The sequence below is a fragment of the Gadus macrocephalus genome, chromosome 9 (genome assembly GCF_031168955.1).
Source record: "Gadus macrocephalus chromosome 9, ASM3116895v1".
NCBI classification, from domain to species: domain Eukaryota; kingdom Metazoa; phylum Chordata; class Actinopteri; order Gadiformes; family Gadidae; genus Gadus; species Gadus macrocephalus.
In genome coordinates, this window is record NC_082390.1 from 2,761,899 (window position 1) to 2,785,609 (window position 23,711).

Below are 23,711 nucleotides of genomic sequence, written 5' to 3' on the forward strand. Positions count from 1 at the left end.
CGAGGCGGCGGCTCCTTTTGGTTTCCTTTCCACTGACTCCTCTCCTCCTTGCTCCCTGCACCGCTGTAGACAGCAAAGCCATCGTGGACGGGAACCTGAAGCTGATCCTCGGCATGATCTGGACGCTCATCCTGCACTACTCCATCTCCATGCCCATGTGGGAGGACGAGGAGGACGAGGACGCCAAGAAGCTGACCCCCAAGCAGCGTCTGCTGGCTGGATCCAGAACAAGGTGCCCCAGATGCCCATCAAAAACTTCCACCGCGACTGGAACGACGGCAAGGCCCTGGGCGCCCTGGTGGACAACTGCGCTCCCGGTAAGGACACCTGGTGGACTTAGCATTAGCGTTAGCATTAACTTTAGCTAGTGAGTGAGTGAGTCACTCACCACAAATGCTGACTTGTGGAATTTGCGCTCGTCAGACGACAATTGCCTTGGTTGCTATGGTAGCCTGTTATCACAACATGGGGGGGGGGGGGGGGGGGGGGTCTTCTCCCCCTCTCATAACTTTAATGACTGATGTATGTCTTTTGGACGGCACGTACACACTGGAACGCGCGCACACACACACACACACACACACACACACACACACACACCGCACAGACACACATATCCAGCTTCGGGTTTCAGCCAGAGTAATCCCTCACCCAACACCCCCCCCCCCCCCCCACCCCCCCAACCCCCTGAGACCCCAGACAGCAGCAGGTAGTATCAGGCGGCATCTGCTGACATAAGCCCCGGGACATCCCACAATGTCAGCTGTTGCACAATGACTGATGCTCTCACTGGCCTCTGTCTCCGGGCACAGGGGCCCCCGGGGTCCGCCTTTAATGTTTACAGTCTCGCCACGCCGCAACACCCCCAAATTTGGACACCATTCCTTCCCTTCTGCTGTATCGGTGGTGGTGGTGATGGAGGGGAGGGGAAGGGGGGAGGGGAAGGGGGGTGTGGGGGAGGGAGGGGGGGAGGGGGGGGGGTGTGCTGGGCTCCGCCTCTGAAAATATATCGCCCCTTCAGATAGACGAAGGCGTCAAGTCTTGACATCTGCGTCTTAAGAGGATGCCAGTTGTGAGCGGCGTTCCTCGCTCATCCCAAAGTACGGAGAAGCCTCTGCTAGCGCTTAGCTGCTCCGCGGAGATGAGGGCGGAGGAGCCGGGAGACGACGGTTAAGGACGGGGCTGTGTGAAACGTAAACTATTTGTTTTCAGGAGCCAACGGTGCGCTCAACAGGAGCCAGGCTCAGCTACACTCGCCATAAAAGGCCATGTTTAGTCTTGAGGTCACCTTAAAGTCACCCCCTCAGCTGCTGCAGGACTACAGGAACAACGACAGAAAGCCTCTGTCCTCTTTGTTGTCGGGATACCAGAATCGTTCAGACATTAACTCGGGACATCCGAATCAGGGAGGACCTGATAATAAACATAACATTGAATGCCTAGAGTACATGCTGTTTGCAGTGTAAGTGAGGCACAGAGACCAGATCCTTCCCAGCAAACAGCCAATACCATTGATTTGGTCGGTGATTGATCGCATGGCCGGGCCAGACCTACCCTGTGACCACTGCTTCTGGCATATTTACCAAGATAAATGTGTTAAAGTCTGCACCGTTTATAAAATCCCTGACAGCTCTTTCTTCTCTTTAACAATACTATCAATCACGCATTAATCACACAACAGTGTCCTATCATGTTCCTGGCTCTCTCGAGTAAACAACTCGGCCCGAATCACTAATGCTAATCCAATTTAGGCATTATCCCCAGAGCGTTCTAGCTAACACTTTAGCCGCGGTGGGTGTTGTTGTCTCCGGGTCCGCGCACTGTTATTCATTTCAAACGAACAAACAAACAGAACGGAGAGAGATATAACGTGGTGCGAATCCACCGGGTGGGAACGGGGGGGGTACAGGTAATGAAATGTGTGGCTGTCGAGGCGTTGCTGGCAGCAGTGAGTGACCGTATTGGCCCGATAGCAGATAATGCTCTCCCGCGGCGGCTTTCATTAGGGTGTGTTCAATTGCTTCCTATAGCTTCCTGGCAGCATTTTGTTCTGGATGTGTGTATTGAACGAGAGCCTCCTTGTTCGCGGCAGGTCTGTGTCCCGGCTGGGCTGACTGGGACCCTAACCAGCCCGTGGAGAACGCCCGGGAGGCCATGCAGCAGGCTGATGACTGGCTCGGCGTGCCGCAGGTAGGACACACCGTCATGGGGACCGACGCAACCTGCTTTGACCATTTGACCTTTGACCTTTGAATGAGCGGGCCAGGGGCTGATGGCAGCGTTGGGAGCATGGACCCCTGAAATAATTATGTTCAAGTATGATCCTACAAGTCCAAACCGTCCAAAGGTGTAACCATGATTGAAGTACAAGAGAAACAAGGCATGCATTAACATATTCAGGATTGGTAAGCATCCAATGCTTTCCTAAAAAAAAATCACAAAAATATTCATCATCTGTCTCATAAATATTTCAATGCGTGCTTCACGCTTAAGGTTATCAAATGAAGTGAGCTGCAGTGCCGCGGTATCTAATTTATCTTTCTTGGTCCAAGACAACGAGGGGCAGTATAGCTATCCTTTGTGAGGTATGACATTGGTGGGATTAGTCTGGAACATATTTTTATGGCTCAGCGGACCTGGGGGCCTGGATTGTTGCCTGGGGCTGTAAAGGAGACGTGAGGGTGAGGGGTTCGGCTGGGGCTAAATCCCCTTGGCAGGCTTATTGAGGGCACCCGCGCTCCACCCTGCTGTCCTGGTGATAAATATAACCAGGAGAGAGGAGGCTTTACACCACTGTGTGACAGACAGGAGGAGGGAGAAAACAGGAGCAAGGGGAAAGATAGAAAGGAGTCAGGCATGGAGGAATCAAATGAATGGCGTCCTCCCTCTCCATCTAATCCCATTGCTCTGGGTTCTGGGCGTGAAGGGAAAGTGTAAAGTAGAAGTAAAAAGTGAAACTTCATTCCGCGTGTTACCGAATATATGCTTGGTGTCTGGGTGTTGCAGTTCATGTGGTATGGGTTCATCTTGAGGGCAGCCCTACAACGTTCTTTAAAAAAGGCTTCTTTCCCTTTCACCAGTGGAGATCTTCAGTATTGTTTATCTGAATATAGGAATATTTTAATATCGAAATTCATATTCCTGTCTATTGTTTTTAACTGAGAAGCTCGCTTCCCTTAAGCATTTTACATTTATATTGTGTGTGCATTATATTTACTGAGAATTTACAGAATATTTATTTGAAATGTTACACCCGGCCAATGCAAACTAGTTTATTAAAGACGGTTTGGATAAAGGCCCTGCAAGAAGTTTAAATATATATGTACCCCACAGTAAACAAAAAGCACTAACTTTGCCACAGCCTGAGTATACAGAGTATACAGTATAACAACCCATTCCTTGTCTCTCCGTGTGAAGGTGATCGCTCCCGAGGAGATCGTGGACCCGAATGTGGATGAGCTCTCAGTCATGACCTACCTCTCCCAGTTCCCCAAGGCTAAGCTGAAGCCTGGAGCTCCCCTGAAGAACAAGCAACTGTTCCCAGACAAGGCCAAGGCTTTCGGACCCGGTGGGTGTCTGGGTGCTCACTAATCATGCTGGAACGGTGGAGGAACCTTGCTTAATGGCCCAGCACATTATTTCTCAATATCCTGCACAATTGCACATAGGCCAGCCAAGGTTTGTTTTTCTCAAACCAGACGGTCTCCCTGCCCCTCTCCTTAACGTAGTTCTGCTGCTGCTTCATATTCCAGGTATTGAGCCCCATGGCAACACTGTGCTGCAGCCAGCTGTGTTCACCGTGGACACACAAGAAGCAGGAAGTGGGGAGGTCCTGGTGTACGTTGAGGATCCCGAGGGCTACAAGGAAGAGGTGATTACGTGGCACAGATTCAGACATCATGGCCACTAAAAGCAGCTGCTGCCCTAAAACACACAGAGCCCCAAATAAATAAAGAGGCGGCTATATATAGGCGGCTTGTGGATGTTTTGAATGCTTGAATGTCACCCCTCGTTATCTAGGCGAAGGTGAAGCCCGTCAAGAACAAGAGCGGCACCTACACCGTCACCTACACACCCAAGGTGGAGGGGGTCCACAGGGTAGGTAGCGAGCCCTCCATGGAGGTCATATTCCAATCGACTCCAGTTAATGGCCAATATTAAGTCCCTTTTGCGCGACCTCTTCCCCCTACAGGTGAAAGTTTTGTTTGCGGGTCAGGACATTGACAAGAGCCCGTACACAGTGAACGTGACGAAGACCATGGGTGATGCCAGCAAGGTCCACGCAAGAGGGCCCGGCCTGGACGCCACGGGCAACGTGGCCAACAAACCGACCTACTTTGACATCTACACAGCTGGTGAGGTTCTCTAGAGAAACACCTCCAACACAAGGAGGGAACTGCGACCGTTGCAAGTTGCCCTACATGGCCAGGCCTCTCTTGAAAAATATACATTAGTATATTATATAATAAGGATATAATTATTATAATTGTTATTATAAATTTAAAAATATACACACCTGTATAAAGAAAGGGTTAGTACATATAAAAACCAGACCAAACAGAAAGGCGTTCTGGTCCTTCCACCGCTGAGTGGGTCGAGAGCCGCTGTTGTCCTCATCCATTGTTGACGTCCGTCCCTGTTCCTACCTCCGCGCCCAGGCGCCGGCAACGGGGACGTGAGCGTGGTCGTCGTCGACCCCCAGGGCAAGAAAGACACGGTGGAGCTCGTCCTGGAGAACAAGGGCGACAGCGTCTTCCGTTGCACCTACCGGCCCGTGCTTCAGGGCCCGCACGTCATCCACGTGCTCTTCGCCGGCCAGGAGATCCCCAAGAGCCCGTTCACTGTGAACGTCGCAGAAGGTGAGCCGCCCGCTGCTGCTGGCGCTGACAGACGGCGTCGCCCGTCACCCCCCCAGAACCGAGCACCGCAGTCAGCAGGTTGCGGTGGTGGGGTCGGTCGGTCGATCTGCCCCCCCCGTCACTCCCTTCGTCACCCCCCCCCCTCAGGGGCGGCCACTGCTGGTCCATAACCCTCTCTCTCCTATGTTGTTGTTTTGTGGTTTTTCTAGCTCCGCCCGTGGCTCCTCCCACCGGAGTGCCCGTGAAAATAATCCCTCAGTCAGTGTGCGCCCCTCCTCCGGGCGCAAAGGGCGGCAAGGGGCCTCTCGCGCCCAAGGCGGGTCGACCAAGTTAGTATGGTCAGCTGCGACGGGGCTTAGACCCCCCCCCCCCCCTAGCTCCTACGCTAGCGCCGCGCTGCTAGCGCCGCGCTGCTAGCGCCGTGTCTTATGAGTCACCTGACCCTGATTCTCTGCTTCCTTGGCCTGCTCTGTTGCGTTGCCTAGGCTACAGCATCCCCCCCCGGTTTGAGTGGTCCTCGGTCGGGGCCGTGCTTAAGTGATGGGTTATTTTGTGCAATATCTTTGTTCATATTGTTGTCAGTTCTGCGAGAAATGCCGCGGATGTTGTGTGTTTATGTGACATCTCCCAACGCCTGCCGTCCTCCAAAATGCGCTGTTGTTGTTCTTTGCGGCAAGTCGGTTTTCGCATCCAAGTCTGCATTATTCAGTGTATGCAGTACACATATCCTTGAGTGCCGGCATGCACTATGCACAGCCTTGAACTGAACTGCTGGCTCAATATCTGTCTTCCTCAAGTGGTTACATCTTCCAACCATTGAATGGCTTGAGGTACGCTTACATAAAATGAAAAAAAAACAACTTTCATTTATTTGTACTGTGTCGACCTTTCCCTCAAGCATCTTGCAAAACTGTTTATCTGCTGCATAAAGTTCTGTGTTTGCTATCGCTATTATATCTTTAGTCCATCCTGCCACTCAATGACTAGTCAACTTCCCTTGGCTCAGTGGCTACCCTTAAACCCGATATAAACAAGACAAACTCTGTGCGACTAACAACCACCGCTGGGTCTAGTGGCCTGCCATTAGTTAGTGTTTCTCGGGGTCACTGATGTCTTCCACTGTTCCTCCATCCTCCTGCAGCGATGAACCCCAGCGTCTGCAGAGCCACAGGCCGGGGCCTTCAGCCTAAAGGGGTCCGGATGAAGGAGGTGGCGGACTTCCGTGTGTTCACCAAGGGAGCAGGCCCTGGGGAGCTGCAGGTCTCAGTCAAAGGACCGGGTGAGGGATGCAGTCGCAGGCTCCTCATGTCTGTTCTCTCTCTCTCTTTCTCTCTCTCTCTCTCTCTCTCTCTCTCTCTCTCTCTCTCTCTCTCTCTCTCTCTCTCTCTATCCCTGCCTCTCGCTCGCTTGCTCTCTCTCTCTCTCTCTCTCTCTCTCTCTCTCTCTCTCTCTCTGGCTCTCTCTCTGGCTCTCTCTCTCTCTCTCTCTCTCTCTCTCTCTCTCTCTCTCTCTCTCTCTCTCTCTCTCTCTCTCTCTCCCTCTCTCTCTCTCATTCTCTCTCCCTCTATCCCTGCCTCTCGCTCGCTTGCTCTCTCTCTTTCTCTCTCTATCGCTATCCACACTCTCTCTTTCTTTCTCTCTTGCTATTCACTCTCTCTATCTCTCTCTCTCTCTTTTTTCTCTATTCCACTACCCACTCTATCTCTCTTTCTCTCTCTCCTTCTCCCTCAACTCACCGTCTTTTCTGCCGGAATCCAGATGTCTCCAGGCTTGCACACAGGCGTCCTTGTGATAAAACAGAATACAGATACACACACACACACACACACACACACACACACACACACACACACACACACACACACACACACACAGACACACACACACACACACACACACACACACACACACACACACACACACACACACACACACACACACACAGATACACACACACACACACACACACACACACACACACACACACACACACACAGACACACACGCGCACACACACAACCCCCAGCACGGCTAGATACTTGAGCATTCTGCAGGCATCTATTTGATGCTGGAATCTCTCCGTGTCTGTAGGAGACACCGAGGAGAAAGTGAACGTGCGGGAAGTGGGAGACGGAGTGTATGAATGCGATTATGTCCCCCTGAAGCCGGGTAAATACACCGTCACCGTCACCTGGGGGGGGCAGCCCATCCCACGCAGGTAAGACTGCCGCATACCAGCACCCGCTTCACCATAGCAACCGGCCTAGCAACCTAGCATCACTTTCCATACTTGCCATTGAGGAGTTGAGAGAAACCAACCCGAGTGGCGTCTGTTTACCTTCTCCGCTGCAGTCCGTTCGTGGTGGAGGTGGGCTTGGAGGCCGGCTTCCAGAAGGTCCGGGCTTGGGGGCCGGGCCTGAAGACTGGCATGGTCGGCAAATCGGCCGACTTTGTGGTCGAGGCCATCGGCACGGAGGTGGGGACTCTCGGTGAGTCTCCACGTCCTCCTCCTACGACGGCGCATCAAAACACGATGAAGGTCGAGGGGAGTTCGGAGAAGCCTGAACGTCGGTGTTTTCATTCAGGTTTCTCCATCGAGGGCCCGTCCCAGGCCAAGATCGAATGTGACGACCGCGGCGACGGCTCCTGCGACGTGCGCTACTGGCCCACGGAGGCCGGCGACTACGCCGTGCACGTCATCTGCGACGACGAGGACATCAAGGACAGCCCCTTCATGGCCCACATCCTCCCCGCCGCCAACGACGTCTTCCCTGAGAAAGTAAGCCCCGCCCCTCCTCGCCGTGTGACACTGATCACACACGCAACACAGACCTCCGACCATCCACACAGAACAAACATACCCAGAACCTGACATGTTGTTGTTGTTTTGTTCCTGCAGGTGAAGGCCTTCGGACCGGGTCTTCGGCCGACCGGCGTCGTCGTGAATAAACCGACAGAGTTCACCATCGATGCGCGCATGGCAGGGAAGGGCCACCTCAAAATCTACGCACAGGTAGCGATACGCACCAAACGCTTTGATCAATTCAATTATATGACATTTATTTGTCTAGCCCTTAATCACCATTACAGTCTCAAAGGGCTTAACCCGCCAAATATTATTTATGACACCCCCCCCCCTGACCAAAGCTAGTCTGGCTCCAGCCGGCTTTCTGCTTCCGCTCAGTTTTCATTTCCCTTCAGTACCACGTCTTGGTTTGCGGTATATTCGCGGGTTTTCTCTGGACAAATCTTGCCTGTTCAATCAGCGAACAGAGGGAGTGGCTGAGAACAATGATGTTGAGGTCGTGCTAGGTTGAGTTGTACTCAAACGTTAGCGATTGTTGGTTATGCCAGATCCAGAGTTGCACTGGGCAGATCCAATAGTGTTAAACATCAACAGACACCCGCCTTCGAGTTAACGTTTGTCAATAGAGAGGCCAGACTCTCTATTGTGCAAATGAAATTAAGTACAAGAGTCTGGTAGGACCAGGCCAGAGTAAAGCCCCCAAAGGGTCAAGAAAAACCTCCCTTAATCAGCAAGGAAGGAATCTCGAGGAGGAATGCAGATAATATAATCTACTGAATACATGACATTTAGGAGCATGTAGAAGCTAGGCATCTCGTTAGGGTTCTGGCAAGGGGGGAGGGAGGGGGGGGGGGGGGGGGAGGGGTTGGAGCCAGACAGCCCTTTCTAATTAAAAACATAGGGCTGATGACACGTGTAATGGTGACATGTGCTCTATCGACGGTAGGATGCGCAGGGCTGCACTATCGACATCCAGATCAATGAGAAGGGCGATGGGACCTTCCTCTGCGTGTACACGCCGAGCAAGCCCATCAAACACACCATCATCGTCAGCTGGGGCGATGTCAACGTGCCCAACAGCCCCTTCAGGGTAGGTGGACGTTTACAAATGGTCCCCCCCCCACACACACACACACACACACACACACACACACACATGCGCGCATACACACACACACACACACACGCGCGCGCGCGCGCATACACACATACACACACACACACACACACACACACACACACACACACACACACACACACACATACACGCGCATACACAGACACACACACACACACACACACACACACACACACACACACACACACACACACACACACACACACACACACATACACGCACACAAATGGAGATGCGCATTCCATGCAAAAACATGCACACAACCACCCAAGCATAGGCAGACACACACACCCACACACTCATTCACATCTATGCACACACATATACGCACAAAAACACACACACACACACACACACACACAGACTCTGTGATGAAAGACATGGATGCAATCAAACACATTCAATTGCAACATAGATTTAATTTACATAAACAGACACAAACATTCGGGCACACACACACACACACAATCACACAACCACTCAGACTTTAATATCTCACACTCACACATCCCCCACGAATACCTTAATGTCTGACTCAAAATTAAAACTACTTTCCCACATAATTAATTATAATAATGCATAAAATATGATAATGCACGGCGCTCTCCACCTGATGAAGGAGCGAGTTCTGCTCCGGTGGGATTGCTTGTTGTTCTGACTACCGGTGTGCACCCATCAGGTTCTAGTGGGGGAGGGCTGTCACCCAGACAAGGTCAAGGTGTACGGGCCGGGCGTGGAGAAGAGCGGCCTGAAGGCCAACGAGCCGACCTACTTCACCGTCGACTGCGGCGACGCCGGCCAAGGTACGCCCCCCCCCCCCCCCCCCCCCGGGACGGCAACGCGCAACATCAACCGCGCTTTCTCTCTCCCTGCCGCTTATTAATATATTTATGAAAGCACGTTTGCTAGGATGCGCCGGGCACATGCAGAGAGGCTCGGGGATTCATGCGCTGAATCATGATTTGCAAGTTCGGTCGGCGGAGAGCTCCTCTTTGCATTCTTGCCGTTAAGGTGGATCCCCCTGTTGGTAACGGCTCTCTTTGTGACCTGTTTGATGCTTAGGGGATATCAGCATTGGGATCAAGTGCGCCCCGGGAGTGGTCGGTCCTGCCGAGGCAGACATCGACTTTGACATAATCAAGAATGACAATGACACCTTCACTGTCAAGTACACTCCGCCCGGGGCCGGCCGCTACACCATAATGGTGCTGTTTGCTGACCAGGTAATAAAAGAAAAAACACTCCTCCCGTCAAAAATACACGACCGGGGCGATTGTGCTGAGGGAGCCTTTCACTTCGCAATTCTTTTGTCATGTTCTTAACCCCCCCCCCCCCCACGCTTCTGTGGATTTTCTCCACTTCAGGAAATCCCGGTGAGTCCGTTCAAAGTCAAGGTCGATCCTTCCCATGACGCGGGCAAGGTGCGGGCGGAAGGACCCGGCCTTAACAAGACAGGTGAGGCGCGCTTCTCTCCTTCTTTCATACCCCCCCCCCCCCCCCCCCCGAAATATCATGACGCATACCAGGGGGAAGTGTGCCGGAGAAAGCACTCACATTTAACATTCAACGATGACCTTTTAGCGAGGCTGACAATGTGATTGTGCACGGCCGGCAGGAGTGGAGGTGGGCGCGCCAACGCACTTCACCATCTACACCAAGGGAGCGGGAAAGGCCAGGCCAGAGGTGCACTTTGCTGTCTCTGGCGCCGGAGAGGCCGTGCGGGACTTTGAGATCATCGACAACCACGACTACTCCTACACGGTCAAGTACACCGCTCTGCAGCAGGTGGGTGCCTCTCTGGACGGGAGGACCTTACGGCGTGAGGCCGATGATGATGCCGGTGCTCAACTCTTCCTCTTTCTCTTGTGTGTGTGCGTTTCCAGGGCAACATGGCGATTTCTGTGACCCACGGAGGGGACCCTATCCCCAAGGGCCCCTTCCACATCTCCGTGGCCCCCGCCCTGGACCTCAGCAAGATCAAAGTTGAAGGACTTGATACGAGTGAGTTATTCACGTATCGCTGTGACCCTGGCCTGGTGTACTGTATTTATTTGTTGTTTTCTTTAATTGAGGTGTAAAACAAAACTTAGAACAAAGTCATCGTTGCAGAATTTAAAACACAAGCAAAGGGAGATCGTGTGGGCTTGTACCTGGCAGGACGCGTTGCGTAATCCAAACACTGTGTGTTCTACGGACTTCCTGTGCTCCTATTTTTAAAAGCACTCCATCACAACTACAGTCTCTAAAGGGGCTCTCCAAAACCCTGCGCTGAAGAGGAGGGTTTTTTGCAATGGCTGAACTGTTTGTTTGGCCCCCCCGTAGAAGTGGAGGTCGGGAAGGACCAGGAGTTCACCGTCAACTCCCAGGGGGCCGGCGGCCAGGGGAACGTGGGCGTGAAGATGACCTCGCCCTCGGGCCGACCCATCCCATGCAAGACGGAGTCGGACAAGGCCGGCGGCGCGCACAGCGTCAAGTACATCCCCCCCGAGGAGGGCCAGTACAAGGTGGAGGTCAGCTACGACGGACACCCGGTGGCGGGAAGCCCCTTCGGCGTGGAGGGCGTGATGCCGGGGGACCCTTCCAAGGTAGGTGGAGTAGAAAACCCAAGAACACGGCCCGTCAAAACCCATGGCAAGTCTTAAGGCTTTGTTATGGTTCCACGTCGACGCAACCCGATGACGACGCACGCGCTGCGACGCAGTCGTGAACCTGTTTCGGTTCTGCGCCGGGTTCACATCAGCGGACCAATCACAGCCCTCGCTGCTGCGCCTCGACACCAGGTCAACATTTTTGGGAGGCGCACGTCAGGCCCTTGCGGCGGACGCAAGGACGCTATGGGGCCGTAAACCCCCTTGCGTCAATGTTGAATCATAACCAAGTCTTCCTGTTCCTGTCCCCACCGAGCGTGCTACCCTCCTCATGATTGCGCTGCTTTCTCCCGCAACACCGTCGAAACCGATCCCGTCTAGCCTACAAGGTTCAAGGAGTTGTCATTGTATCACACAACGAAATACAGTTTGGCACTCTCTACTAGCAGTTAGTGTTTAAATGTCTCAATTACACAAAACACAAAAAGACCCAATAAGAAGATGACACAAAGGCAGAGACCAAATGAAAGAAATGGTTAAAAAAAACACAAAGAAACCCAATTGATCTGTATCCATCTTTTCATCGCAGGTACGCGCCTTCGGCCCGGGTCTGAAGGGCGGCATTGTGGGTAAACCGGCCTTCTTCACCGTCGACACCCTGGGAGCCGGCGCCGGGGGCCTGGGCCTGGCCGTCGAGGGGCCCTGCGAGGCCAAGCTCGAGTGCCGTGACAACGGGGACGGCACGTGCTCCGTGACCTACCTGCCCCCCGTGGTGGGCGAGTACGACATCAACATCCTGTTCGCCGAGCGCCACGTCCCCGGCTCCCCCTTCAAGGCGGCGGTGCGGCCCGCCTTCGACCCCGCCAAGGTGACGGCCTACGGGCCCGGCCTGGAGCGGGCCCGGGCCGGGGAGCAGGCCTCCTTCACCGTGGACTGCTCCCGCGCCGGGGAGGCGGAGCTCACCATCGAGATCGTGTCGGAGAGCGGCGCCAAGGCGGAGGTCCGCGTCCAGAAGACGGCGGAGGGCGCGTTCTCCGTCAGCTACACCCCGCCCTTCCACGGCGCCCACACCGTCACCGTGAAGTACGGCGGCGGCGTCATCCCCCAGTGCCCCAAGGTGATCCAGGTGGAGCCCGCCGTGGACACCAGCGGGGTGAAGGTGTACGGCCCAGGGGTGGAGCCCAGAGGTAAGGCTGAGACCCGCGGGCCTCGACCACTGACCTGCTCGCGGTAACGACGACAGACGGTTGTGTCAATAACCACCTTCATGTTAATTACCACGGTAACGTCAAGAACCGCGGTTAACGACCACTTTCATGTTAGCAACCATGGTAACGCTAATAGCTATGGTTACGTGCACAAACACTTTCATGTTAATAACCATGGTAACGTCAATAACTGCGGTGACTCCGATCGCCACGACGACGCGTACGACCACGTTTACCTTAATCACCACGGTTTCGTCAACAACAACCTAAAGCCCTTGTCGTCTTCCAGGCGTGCTGCGCGAGGTCACCACCCACTTCATCGTGGACACGCGCGCCCTCAGCAAGGCGGGCGGCGGCCGCATCAAGGTGCACGTCATCAACCCGTCCGGCGGCAGCACGGAGACCTTCGTCACCGACAAGGGGGACGGGACCTACCGCGTGGAGTACACGGCCTTCGAAGACGGTGAGCGACGAGCGACGCAGAGCGGAGCTGGGGGTAGCCTTTGGCGCCGGGATGAATAAAGGGCAAACAGGGATTTAACCATATTTAAATGGGGGAAGGGGAAGATTGAAATAGCATTTTATTCCACACCGTTTATTATGTTGTTGGGAGACGGCTTAATGACAGACACTGACAACAGGTGTTTGTCCTGGGGTGCCATTAAGGGCATGAGGCGGGCGGAGGGGTGGGGATGATGGGGGTATAAATACAGAATGATGCAGTGGAGCAATGAGGGCACAGAGAGAGAGGCACATACAGGGAGAGTGGAGATAGAGAGACAGAGAGACAGAGAGAGAGAGAGAGGGAGAGAGGGAGAGAGAGAGAGAGAGAGAGAGAGAGAGAGAGAGAGAGAGAGAGAGAGAGAGAGAGAGAGAGACAGAGAGAGAGAGAGAGAGACAGAGAGACAGAGAGACAGAGGGAGAGAGAGAGGGAGGGAGAGAGTCAGGTCCCTGTTTTATAAATAGGTCCCCTTCTGGAACAGAACCTCTTAACAAGTCAGGTATGTGAGATGTGAGCGCTTGCACGCACACACACACACACACACACACACACACACACACACACACACACACACACACACACACACACACACGCACACACACACACACACACACACACACACACACACACACCAGTGTCTAGCGAAGGGCAGGAACGATAGGGCGATATTAATAGGGAGTTATAGCACAAAGCAGTGAGATCAGTGAGCACTTTTCTGCCACCACGCTCGCTCTGATATCACACCTCTGAAGCTGGCATTCTGGCACGCCAGCCTAAGGAGAGGCCTGTCAGAAGACGAGCGCCTTCCACACAATGGCGGACGGAAAACAGACGTAATCCCTCGTACCCGCCAGCCCTTTGGCGGAGCTGAGGGCGGAATCATCGATAAACAAACAGATGTTTACTCTTCCTCTTAGCAACTTTGTCTACGCCGACGACTCAAAGCACTCGGCACACTGAAGTCAGATCCGCCGACTGAGCTGCTGACAAGCAGGAGATCAAGCTGATTCGTCTGTGTCTTTGTGCGTGTCTTTGTGTGTGCGTGTGTGTGCGTGTGTGTGTGTGTGTGTGTGTGACGTGTCTGTGTTTGCGCAGGTATGCATCTGATCGAGGTGCTGTACGATGACGTGGCCGTGCCCAAGAGCCCCTTCAGGGTGTCGGTGGCGGAGGGCTGCGACCCGACCCGGGTGAGGGCCTACGGCCCGGGCCTGGAGGGAGGCGTCACCAACAAGGCCAACTGCTTCACCGTGGAGACCAGGTGCTGGCCCGGATCCGGTGTCGAAGCGTGGAATGAATATCCATGCACGCTCGTCTTTCATGATCGGGATTTGTGTTGTGGCGAAGCTTTTGACCGATGCTGACACAGATACTTCTTTACGAATGCTTATAATTACATTCTCTGGCAGTGTCATTGACCTAGTTATAAATTGCCCATGTATGTTGTTGCATGCACTATTTAGAATTTATTTATCGTAATGATTACTTGTTCTATTTCACTTTACTAAATGTTATCCTTTTCTACTTGTTGCATTTGCCTCGGACACATTTTGGAATAGACAATAGAGCTGACTTTGAACTTTGAACTTAGCATTGTAAAATGATGGGGCTACCCAGGTTCCGCATGTACACAGTTGTCACCGTGACGCTGATGATGTCCTTGCGTTGACGTTGTGGCGGGGTTGCTTTCCCTCGCAGGGGGGCCGGTACCGGAGGCCTGGGCCTGACCGTGGAGGGGGCCTCGGAGTCCAAGATGTCCTGCAAGGACAACAAGGACGGCAGCTGCAGCGTGGAGTACGTCCCCTTCGCCGCCGGGGACTACGACGTCAACATCACCTACGGGGGCCACCCCATCCCCGGCAGCCCCTTCCGGGTGCCCGTGCGAGACCCCGTGGACCCCACCAAGGTCAAGTGCTCGGGCCCCGGCCTGGGCAGTGGCGTGAGGGCCCACGTCCCCCAGAGCTTCGCGGTGGACTGCACCAAGGCTGGCCAGGCGCCCCTCGACGTCAAGCTCTACGGGCCGACAGGTCAGCGAGACGCGTTTGGGGGGGGGGGGGGGGGGGGGCTACTACTACTACTACTACTACTGCTACTCCTCTTCCTCGTCTCCTATGGGGCAGAAGGCTTCAGTGAGCCCTCTCCGTTGCATTTGGTCCCTGGCAGCATGTTGGGCCTCTCTCCGTGATTCTCCCAGGTTTTCTTTTGCCTGGTGGTGCGCCTTTTGTGACCCGGTCCTGGTCCAGCCTCAACACATAATAATAATAATAATACATTTAATTTAGAGGCGCCTTTCAAGACACCCAAGGTCACCTTACAGAGCATATAGTCATCATTCAAAACTATGTAAAACAGACTAGGAATAAAAGGAAAACAGAGGTTAAACATGAAGAATAATAATAATTAATAACACTCAAAGACGCCAAAAGTGAAGGGGGGACCTCACTAACCACCACCAATATGTAGCACCCACTTGGGTGATGCACGGCAGCCAATCGGTGCCAGAACGCTCACTACACACCAGCTTGAGGTGGAGAGTTAGGGATGAGGTGGAGAGTGAGGGAAAAGAACATATTTAAACACTATCGACCATATTTAAACACTGTCGATCACATTTAAACAATATCGACCACATGTAAACACTATCGACCACATTTAAACACTATCGACCATATTAAACACTATGGACCACATGTAAACCCTATCGACCACATGTAAACACTATCGCCCACATTTAAACACTATCACCCACATTTAAACACTATGGACCACACGTAAACCCTATCGACCACATTTAAACACTATCGCCCACATTTAAACACTATCGCCCACATTTAAACACTATGGACCACATTTAAACACTATGGACCACATGTAAACCCTATCGACCACATGTAAACCCTATCGACCATATATAAACACTATCGACCACATTTAAACATGTAAACCCTATCGACCACATTTAAACCCTATCCACCACATTTAAAAAAACTATCGACCACAATTAAACACTATCGACCACATGTCCACATGTGGTCGATATGGCTAGGACCACATGTCCTAGCCATCTCAGGCGTTACCTCCTTGTTGGAGATCTTACTCGGCCAAAAGATCTGGCATATTCATCGGAGGCATCCATTATGGAGGGGGCAGCGTTAAAGAGGCTGTGGCTAGGATGTGAGAGACACGTTTGCTGTGGATGGGGGGAGGAGGGCGGGGGGGGGAGCTGGTGGGCAGAGTTAATGGGGCTGTAGCCAGGATTCGAGAGCCGGGACCAGAGAGAGCAGAGAAGGAGCAGAAGAGATAACGATTCTGAAACTGAACAAACAAAAATTCGCCCCGCTTGCCTGTGATTGACAGGCAAGATTAGATTTCCCTGATCCAATCAGAGCAAAGCGGCCCTGAGAGCAGCCCAGCCGGGGGGGTACAATCTGAATTGGCTCACACGGATGAGCCAAGGCCCAGTCAACTCTCAACGGATACTCGAACAGACAATTTTACTCCGCTGACTCACGTCTGGCTGTGGCCTTTCTTACGAGTTACACTCCCAATAATAGCTCTTCGGTTTTACCCACGGCAGGTAGAAAGTGCTCTGCTCTGAGAATAAAGGGGAGACGTACGGTGCGACGGAGGGTTCATCTCTGTGCTCTCTGTGACTGTTCAACAGGCACCGCTGAGCCCGTGGGCGTCAAGAACAACGGCGACGGGACTCACACGGTCCATTACACCCCAGGCCAGGACGGGCCGTACTCCGTGGCGGTCAAGTACGCTGACCAGGAGGTCCCCCACAGGTGAGACACACACAGGTCCCCGGAGAACCTTAAGAAACATCGATCACAGTCACAGACCCGCGACACTTATCCTAAGCGTAAACATGAAGGATCTCTTCTCGTACGGCCCAGAAGCCATTGACATAAACCATGCTGTAAACTAAATCTGGCGCGTTAAGTCAACGTCACCGTGGACTTTACTGTCAGACCGACAATCTAACAAGTTACATAGAGGACCGAAATTGTGTTTCCCCATACTCCAATGTGCTATTCATATATTGACAACAAAACATGTTAAATAACATAATGACATGGTATTGCAAAAAGACAACAACAAATAAACACAACATATATAGACAGACAGTGAACACAATATACAGAATAGAATATTCAGCATAATGTAACCACAGTTTTATGAGGTAGTTATTGTGGTTCAAATAAAGGTGCAATATAGTAAAGTGCAAAAGTGCAGAAATAGCAGGATAGTGCCGAAATAGCATCAGGCTATTTGAGCTGATGTCCTCTTCTGTGTGCCACCAGTCCCTTCAAGGTGAAGTCCCAGCCAGGCCACGATGCCAGCAAGGTGCGGGCCAGCGGCCCTGGGCTGGACACCAAAGGGGTGTCGGCCAGCATCCCCGTGGAGTTCACCATCGACGCGCGAGAGGCGGGAGAAGGGCTGCTCACCGTGCAGATCCTGGTGGGTGGAGTCCCTCAGTAGGAAGGGCACGCCGAGGGTGAACTGGACTTTGAGAACATGTTTCTACTTCCTTCCTTCCTTCCTTCCTTCCTTCCTTCCTTCCTTCCTTCCTTCCTCCCTCTCCTCCCCTCCTCCCTTCCTCCCTTCCTTCCTTCCTTCCTCCCTTCCTTCCTTCCTTTCTTCCTTCCTTCCTTCCTTCCTTCCTTCCTTCCTTCCTTCCTTCCTTCCTTCCTTCCTTCCTTCCTTTCTTCCTTTCTTCCTTCCTTCCTTCCTTCCCTTCTTCCTTCCTTCCTTCCTTCCTTCCTTCCTTCCTTCCTTCCTTCCTTCCTTCCTTCCTTCCTTCCTTCCTTCCTCCTTTCCTTCCTTCCTTCCTTCCCTCCTTCCTTCCTTCCTTCCTTCCTTCCTTCCTTCCCTCCTTCCTTCCTCCCTCCCTCCCTCCCTTCCTTCCTTCCTCCCTCCCTCCCCTCCTCCCTTCCTTTCCTTCCCCTCCTTCCTCGTTCCTAGTTTGAACTTGACTTTTAGAACGTGTGTGTACTGTTTTTATTTTGGTTTGTCGGAAGTAACAACGGCTCAGAAGCTCTGTGGTCAATGCAGACCCATAGGGATTTTAATAACGTTATCAATAAAATCACATCCTGTAATTGATTTAAACAATTAAAATCATAGCACAATGTCGGTATTCCCCACTGGCAATTAATAATTTCTCTGTGAACTGTTTGCATGGCCACAGGACCCGGAAGGCAAGCCCAAGAAGGCCAGCATCCAGGACAACAGGGACGGTACCTACACTGTGTCGTACGTACCGGACTCCGTCGGGAACTACACCATCACCATCAAGTATGGAGGGGACGAGATCCCGTACTCGCCCTACCGCATCAAGTCCCTGCCCACCGGCGACGCCAGCAAGTGTCTGCTCACAGGTGAGAGTGGAGAGGTGGAGTTTTGATTTAAACTTTATTGATAAAGGGGAAAATCTCATTGAGATTTATTACGATGATATGAATGTAAAGGTAAAAAGTGCAAGGTTCAGTGCAACATGAAATGTTTGCACAAAAACAACTACAACGGAGAAATAGAAAACCATTAAAGATTCAAACCATAAACAGAATGAATTAAATACAGAAGGTGAAAAGAGGAATAATAAATAAATAAGCAGCATATTCAGAAACACGATTCGAAGGGAATATTTGCTGGTGCTGATGACTTTGTTCTTTGTTTTTCAGTGTCTATTGGAGGCCATTGTGTTTGTAAGTAACAGAAGGCTTCACTCTGAGGCAGGGTTCTGCTCTCAGTCAACAACGAGTAAAAAGATCACTGCAATCCAGAAAAACAAATCCATTCCAGATTAACTCAACGCCTCCCTTCCTTCTTTCCCTCCTCCTTTCCTTCACTCTGTCCTTTCTTTCCTTCCTTTCCTTCTTTCCCCCTTTCTTTTCCTCTCCTTTCCTTCCATCCTTCCTTCCTCCCTCTCCTCCCCTCCTCCCTTCCTTCCCTCCTCCCTTGCGCCCTTCCCCTCCTTCCTCCCTCTCCCCTCTCCTCCCTCTCCTCCTTCCTCCCTTCCTTCCCTTCCTTTCTTTCCTTCCTTCCTTCCTTCCTTCCTTCCTTCCTTCCTTCCTTCCTTCCTTCTTCCTTCCTTCCGTCCTTTCTTCTTTCCTTCCCCTCCTCCTCTCCTCCCTCTCCTCCCCTCCCCCTCCCTCTCCTCCCTCCTCCCTCCCCTCCCCCACCTCCCTCTCCTCCTCTCCTCCCCTCCTCCCTCTCTTCCCTCCCTCCCTTCCTTCCCTTCCTTCTTTCCTTCCTTCCTTCCTTCCTCCCTCTTCCATCCGTTCCTTCTTCCTTCTTCCTTCCCCTCCTCCCTCCTCCTCCCTCTCCTCTCCCCTCCTCCCTCCCTCCCCTCCTCCCTCTCCCTCTCCCCTCCTCCCTCCCCCCATCCTCTCTCCTCTCCCCTCCCCTGCCCCCCTCCCCTCCCCCTCCCCCTGCCCAGCTGGTCTCCAGCGACTCCAGACCTCTGAGGACACGGTGATCACGGTGGACGCCAAGGCGGCCGGCAAGGGCAAGGTCACCTGCAAGGTCATGACCCCCGAGGGGGCGGAGCTGACATGGACGTGGTGGAGAACCACGACGGCACCTTCGACATCTACTACACCGCGCCCGAGCCGGGGAAGTACGTCATCACCATCCGCTTCGCGGCCAGAACATCCCAAGAGGCCCGTTCCACGTGGTGTGAGTAGCAGACCAACGGGCCCCGAGCGGGACGCTGAATACAGACGCCACGGACAGACACACAGAGACACAGACAGAGACACACACACACACACACAGACTGAGACACAGACTGAGACACAGACAGACACACAAACAGAGAGACAGACAGACACACAGACAGACACACAGACAGAGACACACACACAGACCACAGGCAGAGACACAGACTGAGACACAGACTGAGACACAGACACACACACACACACAGAGACACAGACAGCGCACGGACAGACACACACACACACACACACACACACACAACACAGACAGAGGGACAGACAGAGAGACAGACACACAGGCCAGAGACACAGACAGACACACAGATAGACAGACACGGAAAGACACAAAGCCGGAGACACAGCCAGTCAAACAGACATGCAGGCATATAGACAAACATATATTCATATACATATGAATATACAAAACAACATACATATATATATGTATACAGTGTATATATAATGTATTTGTGTATATGTATGTAAATTGTGTATATGTATTATAAGTATGATCCATACAGACCATAGATTCATAAATACACACATCAAATTGCCTAGTTCTTGGATAAAGTTAATTCGACAAAAGCCTAACCACCGCGTCGACCGAAGCAGACGGACTCGGTAGCAGCACGTCTCCTAGTAATCTCTAAGCAGACGTCCACGAGCCTGGCTCCGGAGTGGCCGTCCAGACGCACCCGGTGTGCTGTCTGCCAATGCGCTCGGACCGAATTGAATTTGTTTACGTTGTTGTGGAAATTGCCAGGCTTCCAACGAGCCGGTGGCTCCCAGAGACAGCGTGGACCCCCTCTTCCGCCCCTCAACCTGGTAGTGCCCTTCACCCCACAGCAGGGAGAGATCACAGGTCGGACCCCGCGCACGCCCACGTGCACATAACACGTGCACATACACAGGCACATACACATACAGACACACAGACATACATGCACACACACACACACACACACACACACACACACACACACACACAGACACAAACACACAGACACATACAGACATACACACACACAAACACACAGGCACACACACACACACACACACACACACAAACACACAGGCACACACAGACACACACACACACACAGGCACACACACACACACTCACACACAGGCACACACACTCACACACAGGCACACACACACACATGCACGTATGTAGATACGCAACCAGATGTACAAGAACACATGCACATATACACACACATGCACGGCTTTGCACGCACACAGACAGACCCACAAAAACACACATTTACACACACACATGCACATACAGAGACACGCAAACCAGAAACATGCACGTGCACACACGCACACACATGCACGCACAAAGACCCACAAAAACACACACATACACACACACACATACACACGCAAACAACACAGACACGCAAGCCAGACTAACACACATGTGCACCCATGCGGAAAACACCAATGCACACACAGACACAGACACACACACACATGCGCACACGCACGTGAATAGAAAAACAATTTGATGGTTGCCACCTCAATCCCTGCACTTCATAAACATCGGGGCTTTTGGAGAATAACACCAACAGAAAAACTAGTCATTGCACCACATTGAACCGTGATGGTGTGTTGTGTCCAGGTGAAGTGCGTATGCCCTCAGGCAAGACGGCCCGTCCACACATCACAGATAACAAGACGGCACCATCACTGTCAAGTTCCAGCCCGCTGAGAGAGGCCTCCACGAGATGGACATCAAGTACGAAGGAACCACATCCCAGGTGAGAGCCACACATCGTACCTGCCAGAACATGTTTTATTCTTTTTCGTAGATATGCTCTTCCAAAAAAGAAGAACATAATCAAAAAAGATATAGAAAGTATGAGGCATACCTATTCTATATACACAGGAGGCAGCAATTATTATATATTTTTACTTACGGAAAAAAAAATGAACTTCGGAAAAGTTTTCAAACCCAAACTATAGTGTTATCTGCAGATATGAGATCCCTTTATAAATAATGGATTGGCTCACCGATGTTCCTCGGCCTCTGCTCTCCAGGAAGCCCATGCAGTCTTACGTCGACGCCACCAACAGCGCATAGTGACAGCCTACGGGCCAGGCTTGAGCTATGGCATGGTCAACAGGGCGTCCACCTTCACCGTGGTGACCAAGAACGCAGGAGAAGGTACACCACACACACGCGCGCGCACACACACACACTCATGCACACACACACACACACACACGCACACACAACGCACACACACACACACACACACACACACACACACACACACACACACACACACACACGCGCACACTCACACACACACACACACAAACACACACACAGACACGCACACGCACACACACACACACACGCACACACACTCAGACACACACGCACACACACGCACACACACACACACACACACGCACAGACACACACACACACACACACACACGTGATCATCGAAAGTGCAATCAGCTAAACGCCATGTTGGGGGTCCACGCTGGGTCCTTGCAGGGGTCTCTCGCTGGCGGTGGAGGGCCCTTCCAAGGCGGAGATCACCTGCAAGGACAACAAGGACGGCACCTGCACCGTGTCCTACCTGCCCACCGTGCCCGGAGACTACAGCGTGATCGTCAAGTTCGACAACAAACACATCCCCGCAGCCCCTTCACCGCCAAGATAGCCGGTGAGGCGCCACGGCAACCCAACTCCCAGAATCCCCTCTGTTTTATTCTAGCTGTCGTCGCATAAAATGCACGAGTGTCACTCAGCGGGGTTTGACGTTATTTGTGTTGAGTTCCGACTCTCACCCGGGAGTGTTTTTTCTCTGTGCAGGGGACGACGCCATCACCCGGACGTCTCAGTTAAACGTGGGTACGGCGGCCGACCTCTCTCTGAAGATCGCGGAGACGGATTTGAGCGTTCTGAGCGCCAGCATCAGAGCGCCGTCGGGGAACGAGGAGCCCTGTCTGCTGAAGAGGCTGCCCAACAGGCCACATCGGTGAGCGGGGGGACACACGTCGCGGCCGCGTCGATCCGCCCGGCTCGGCACAGCCGAGCCTCAAGTCTGGAGTGAAAACACTTCAGAGTCTCGCTTGATGCTCTGACTGCTTGTTAAACTGCCATCTCGGTTTTTTTTTCAAACGCAGGGAATCCATGTTTATTTATATAGTCCCTCGGTCAAAGTCACAGTCTTAAAGGGGATTTAAGACCGTCTAACCCGGTTCACAGACTCAGACGCCCGTTTCGCCCTTCTTCTTTTATTGTTACATTGTAAAACTCTGGCTGTGGTTTTTAATCTTCCATCTTTTCACTCCCGCCTTTTATTTCTGGTCGACCCCTTTCGGGTACCGATCAGGTGTTCACCGTCCGACTGTTCTCCGCTCCTCTCGCAGGCATCTCCTTCACGCCGAAGGAGGTGGGGAGCACGAGGTCCACGTGAGGAAGAGCGGCGCGCACGTGGCCAACAGCCCCTTCAAGATCATGGTGGGCCAGTCGGAGATCGGCGAGGCCAGCCGCGTCAAGGCCTTCGGCAGGGCCTGACCGAGGCGCACACCTTCGAGATGGCAGAGTTCTTCGTGGACACCAGGAACGCAGGTACGGCCTGTCGTCTGAACAGGGATTCAGAGTTCACCTGCATAGCCCCCCTGTCCCCCCCCCCTCCTCCTACTTGTTGTGTGTTGTACGTCCTGGCACTTAATGTACGTACTTATTGTATGTCGTGTTTAGTGACGGTACTTTAGTTGTGTAGCATCTTGTCCTAGCTGTCTTTGTTGGTTACGGGGAATGGTTAACCGAGAGATTGTTAGTGCTTGGCACTTGGTCTTATGAACATCTGTACTTTAGCGACGTTGATTCATTGTGGTTTCTCTTTCTTATGACAAACG

General features: G+C 52.6%; 1 protein-coding gene across 1 annotated transcript in view; it reads left to right on the forward strand.

Moving 5' to 3' along the window:
- Positions 1 to 23,471, forward strand: part of LOC132464918 (filamin-C-like) — a gene marked incomplete at its 3' end in the record, with an annotated part of 28,671 nt that extends 5,200 nt beyond the window's left edge. Inside the window, 45 exon segments of the mRNA XM_060061552.1 lie at positions 5 to 210; positions 213 to 317; positions 2,093 to 2,190; positions 3,418 to 3,568; positions 3,753 to 3,871; positions 4,021 to 4,098; positions 4,193 to 4,355; positions 4,659 to 4,859; positions 5,069 to 5,188; positions 6,001 to 6,138; positions 6,951 to 7,077; positions 7,212 to 7,348; positions 7,445 to 7,638; positions 7,759 to 7,872; positions 8,612 to 8,755; positions 9,483 to 9,606; positions 9,866 to 10,026; positions 10,168 to 10,258; positions 10,419 to 10,588; positions 10,687 to 10,804; positions 11,126 to 11,388; positions 11,981 to 12,578; positions 12,889 to 13,062; positions 14,197 to 14,359; positions 14,797 to 15,125; positions 16,763 to 16,886; positions 17,406 to 17,562; positions 18,293 to 18,482; positions 18,786 to 18,809; positions 19,544 to 19,651; positions 19,654 to 19,743; positions 19,746 to 19,786; positions 20,587 to 20,638; positions 20,641 to 20,685; positions 21,451 to 21,501; positions 21,504 to 21,589; positions 21,874 to 21,904; positions 21,907 to 21,996; positions 22,338 to 22,481; positions 22,484 to 22,510; positions 22,660 to 22,817; positions 22,819 to 22,825; positions 23,220 to 23,240; positions 23,243 to 23,356; positions 23,359 to 23,471. Of these exon segments, the coding sequence (XP_059917535.1) occupies positions 5 to 210; positions 213 to 317; positions 2,093 to 2,190; positions 3,418 to 3,568; positions 3,753 to 3,871; positions 4,021 to 4,098; positions 4,193 to 4,355; positions 4,659 to 4,859; positions 5,069 to 5,188; positions 6,001 to 6,138; positions 6,951 to 7,077; positions 7,212 to 7,348; positions 7,445 to 7,638; positions 7,759 to 7,872; positions 8,612 to 8,755; positions 9,483 to 9,606; positions 9,866 to 10,026; positions 10,168 to 10,258; positions 10,419 to 10,588; positions 10,687 to 10,804; positions 11,126 to 11,388; positions 11,981 to 12,578; positions 12,889 to 13,062; positions 14,197 to 14,359; positions 14,797 to 15,125; positions 16,763 to 16,886; positions 17,406 to 17,562; positions 18,293 to 18,482; positions 18,786 to 18,809; positions 19,544 to 19,651; positions 19,654 to 19,743; positions 19,746 to 19,786; positions 20,587 to 20,638; positions 20,641 to 20,685; positions 21,451 to 21,501; positions 21,504 to 21,589; positions 21,874 to 21,904; positions 21,907 to 21,996; positions 22,338 to 22,481; positions 22,484 to 22,510; positions 22,660 to 22,817; positions 22,819 to 22,825; positions 23,220 to 23,240; positions 23,243 to 23,356; positions 23,359 to 23,471 (5,959 nt within the window).
- Positions 23,472 to 23,711: the final 240 nt, after the last annotated feature.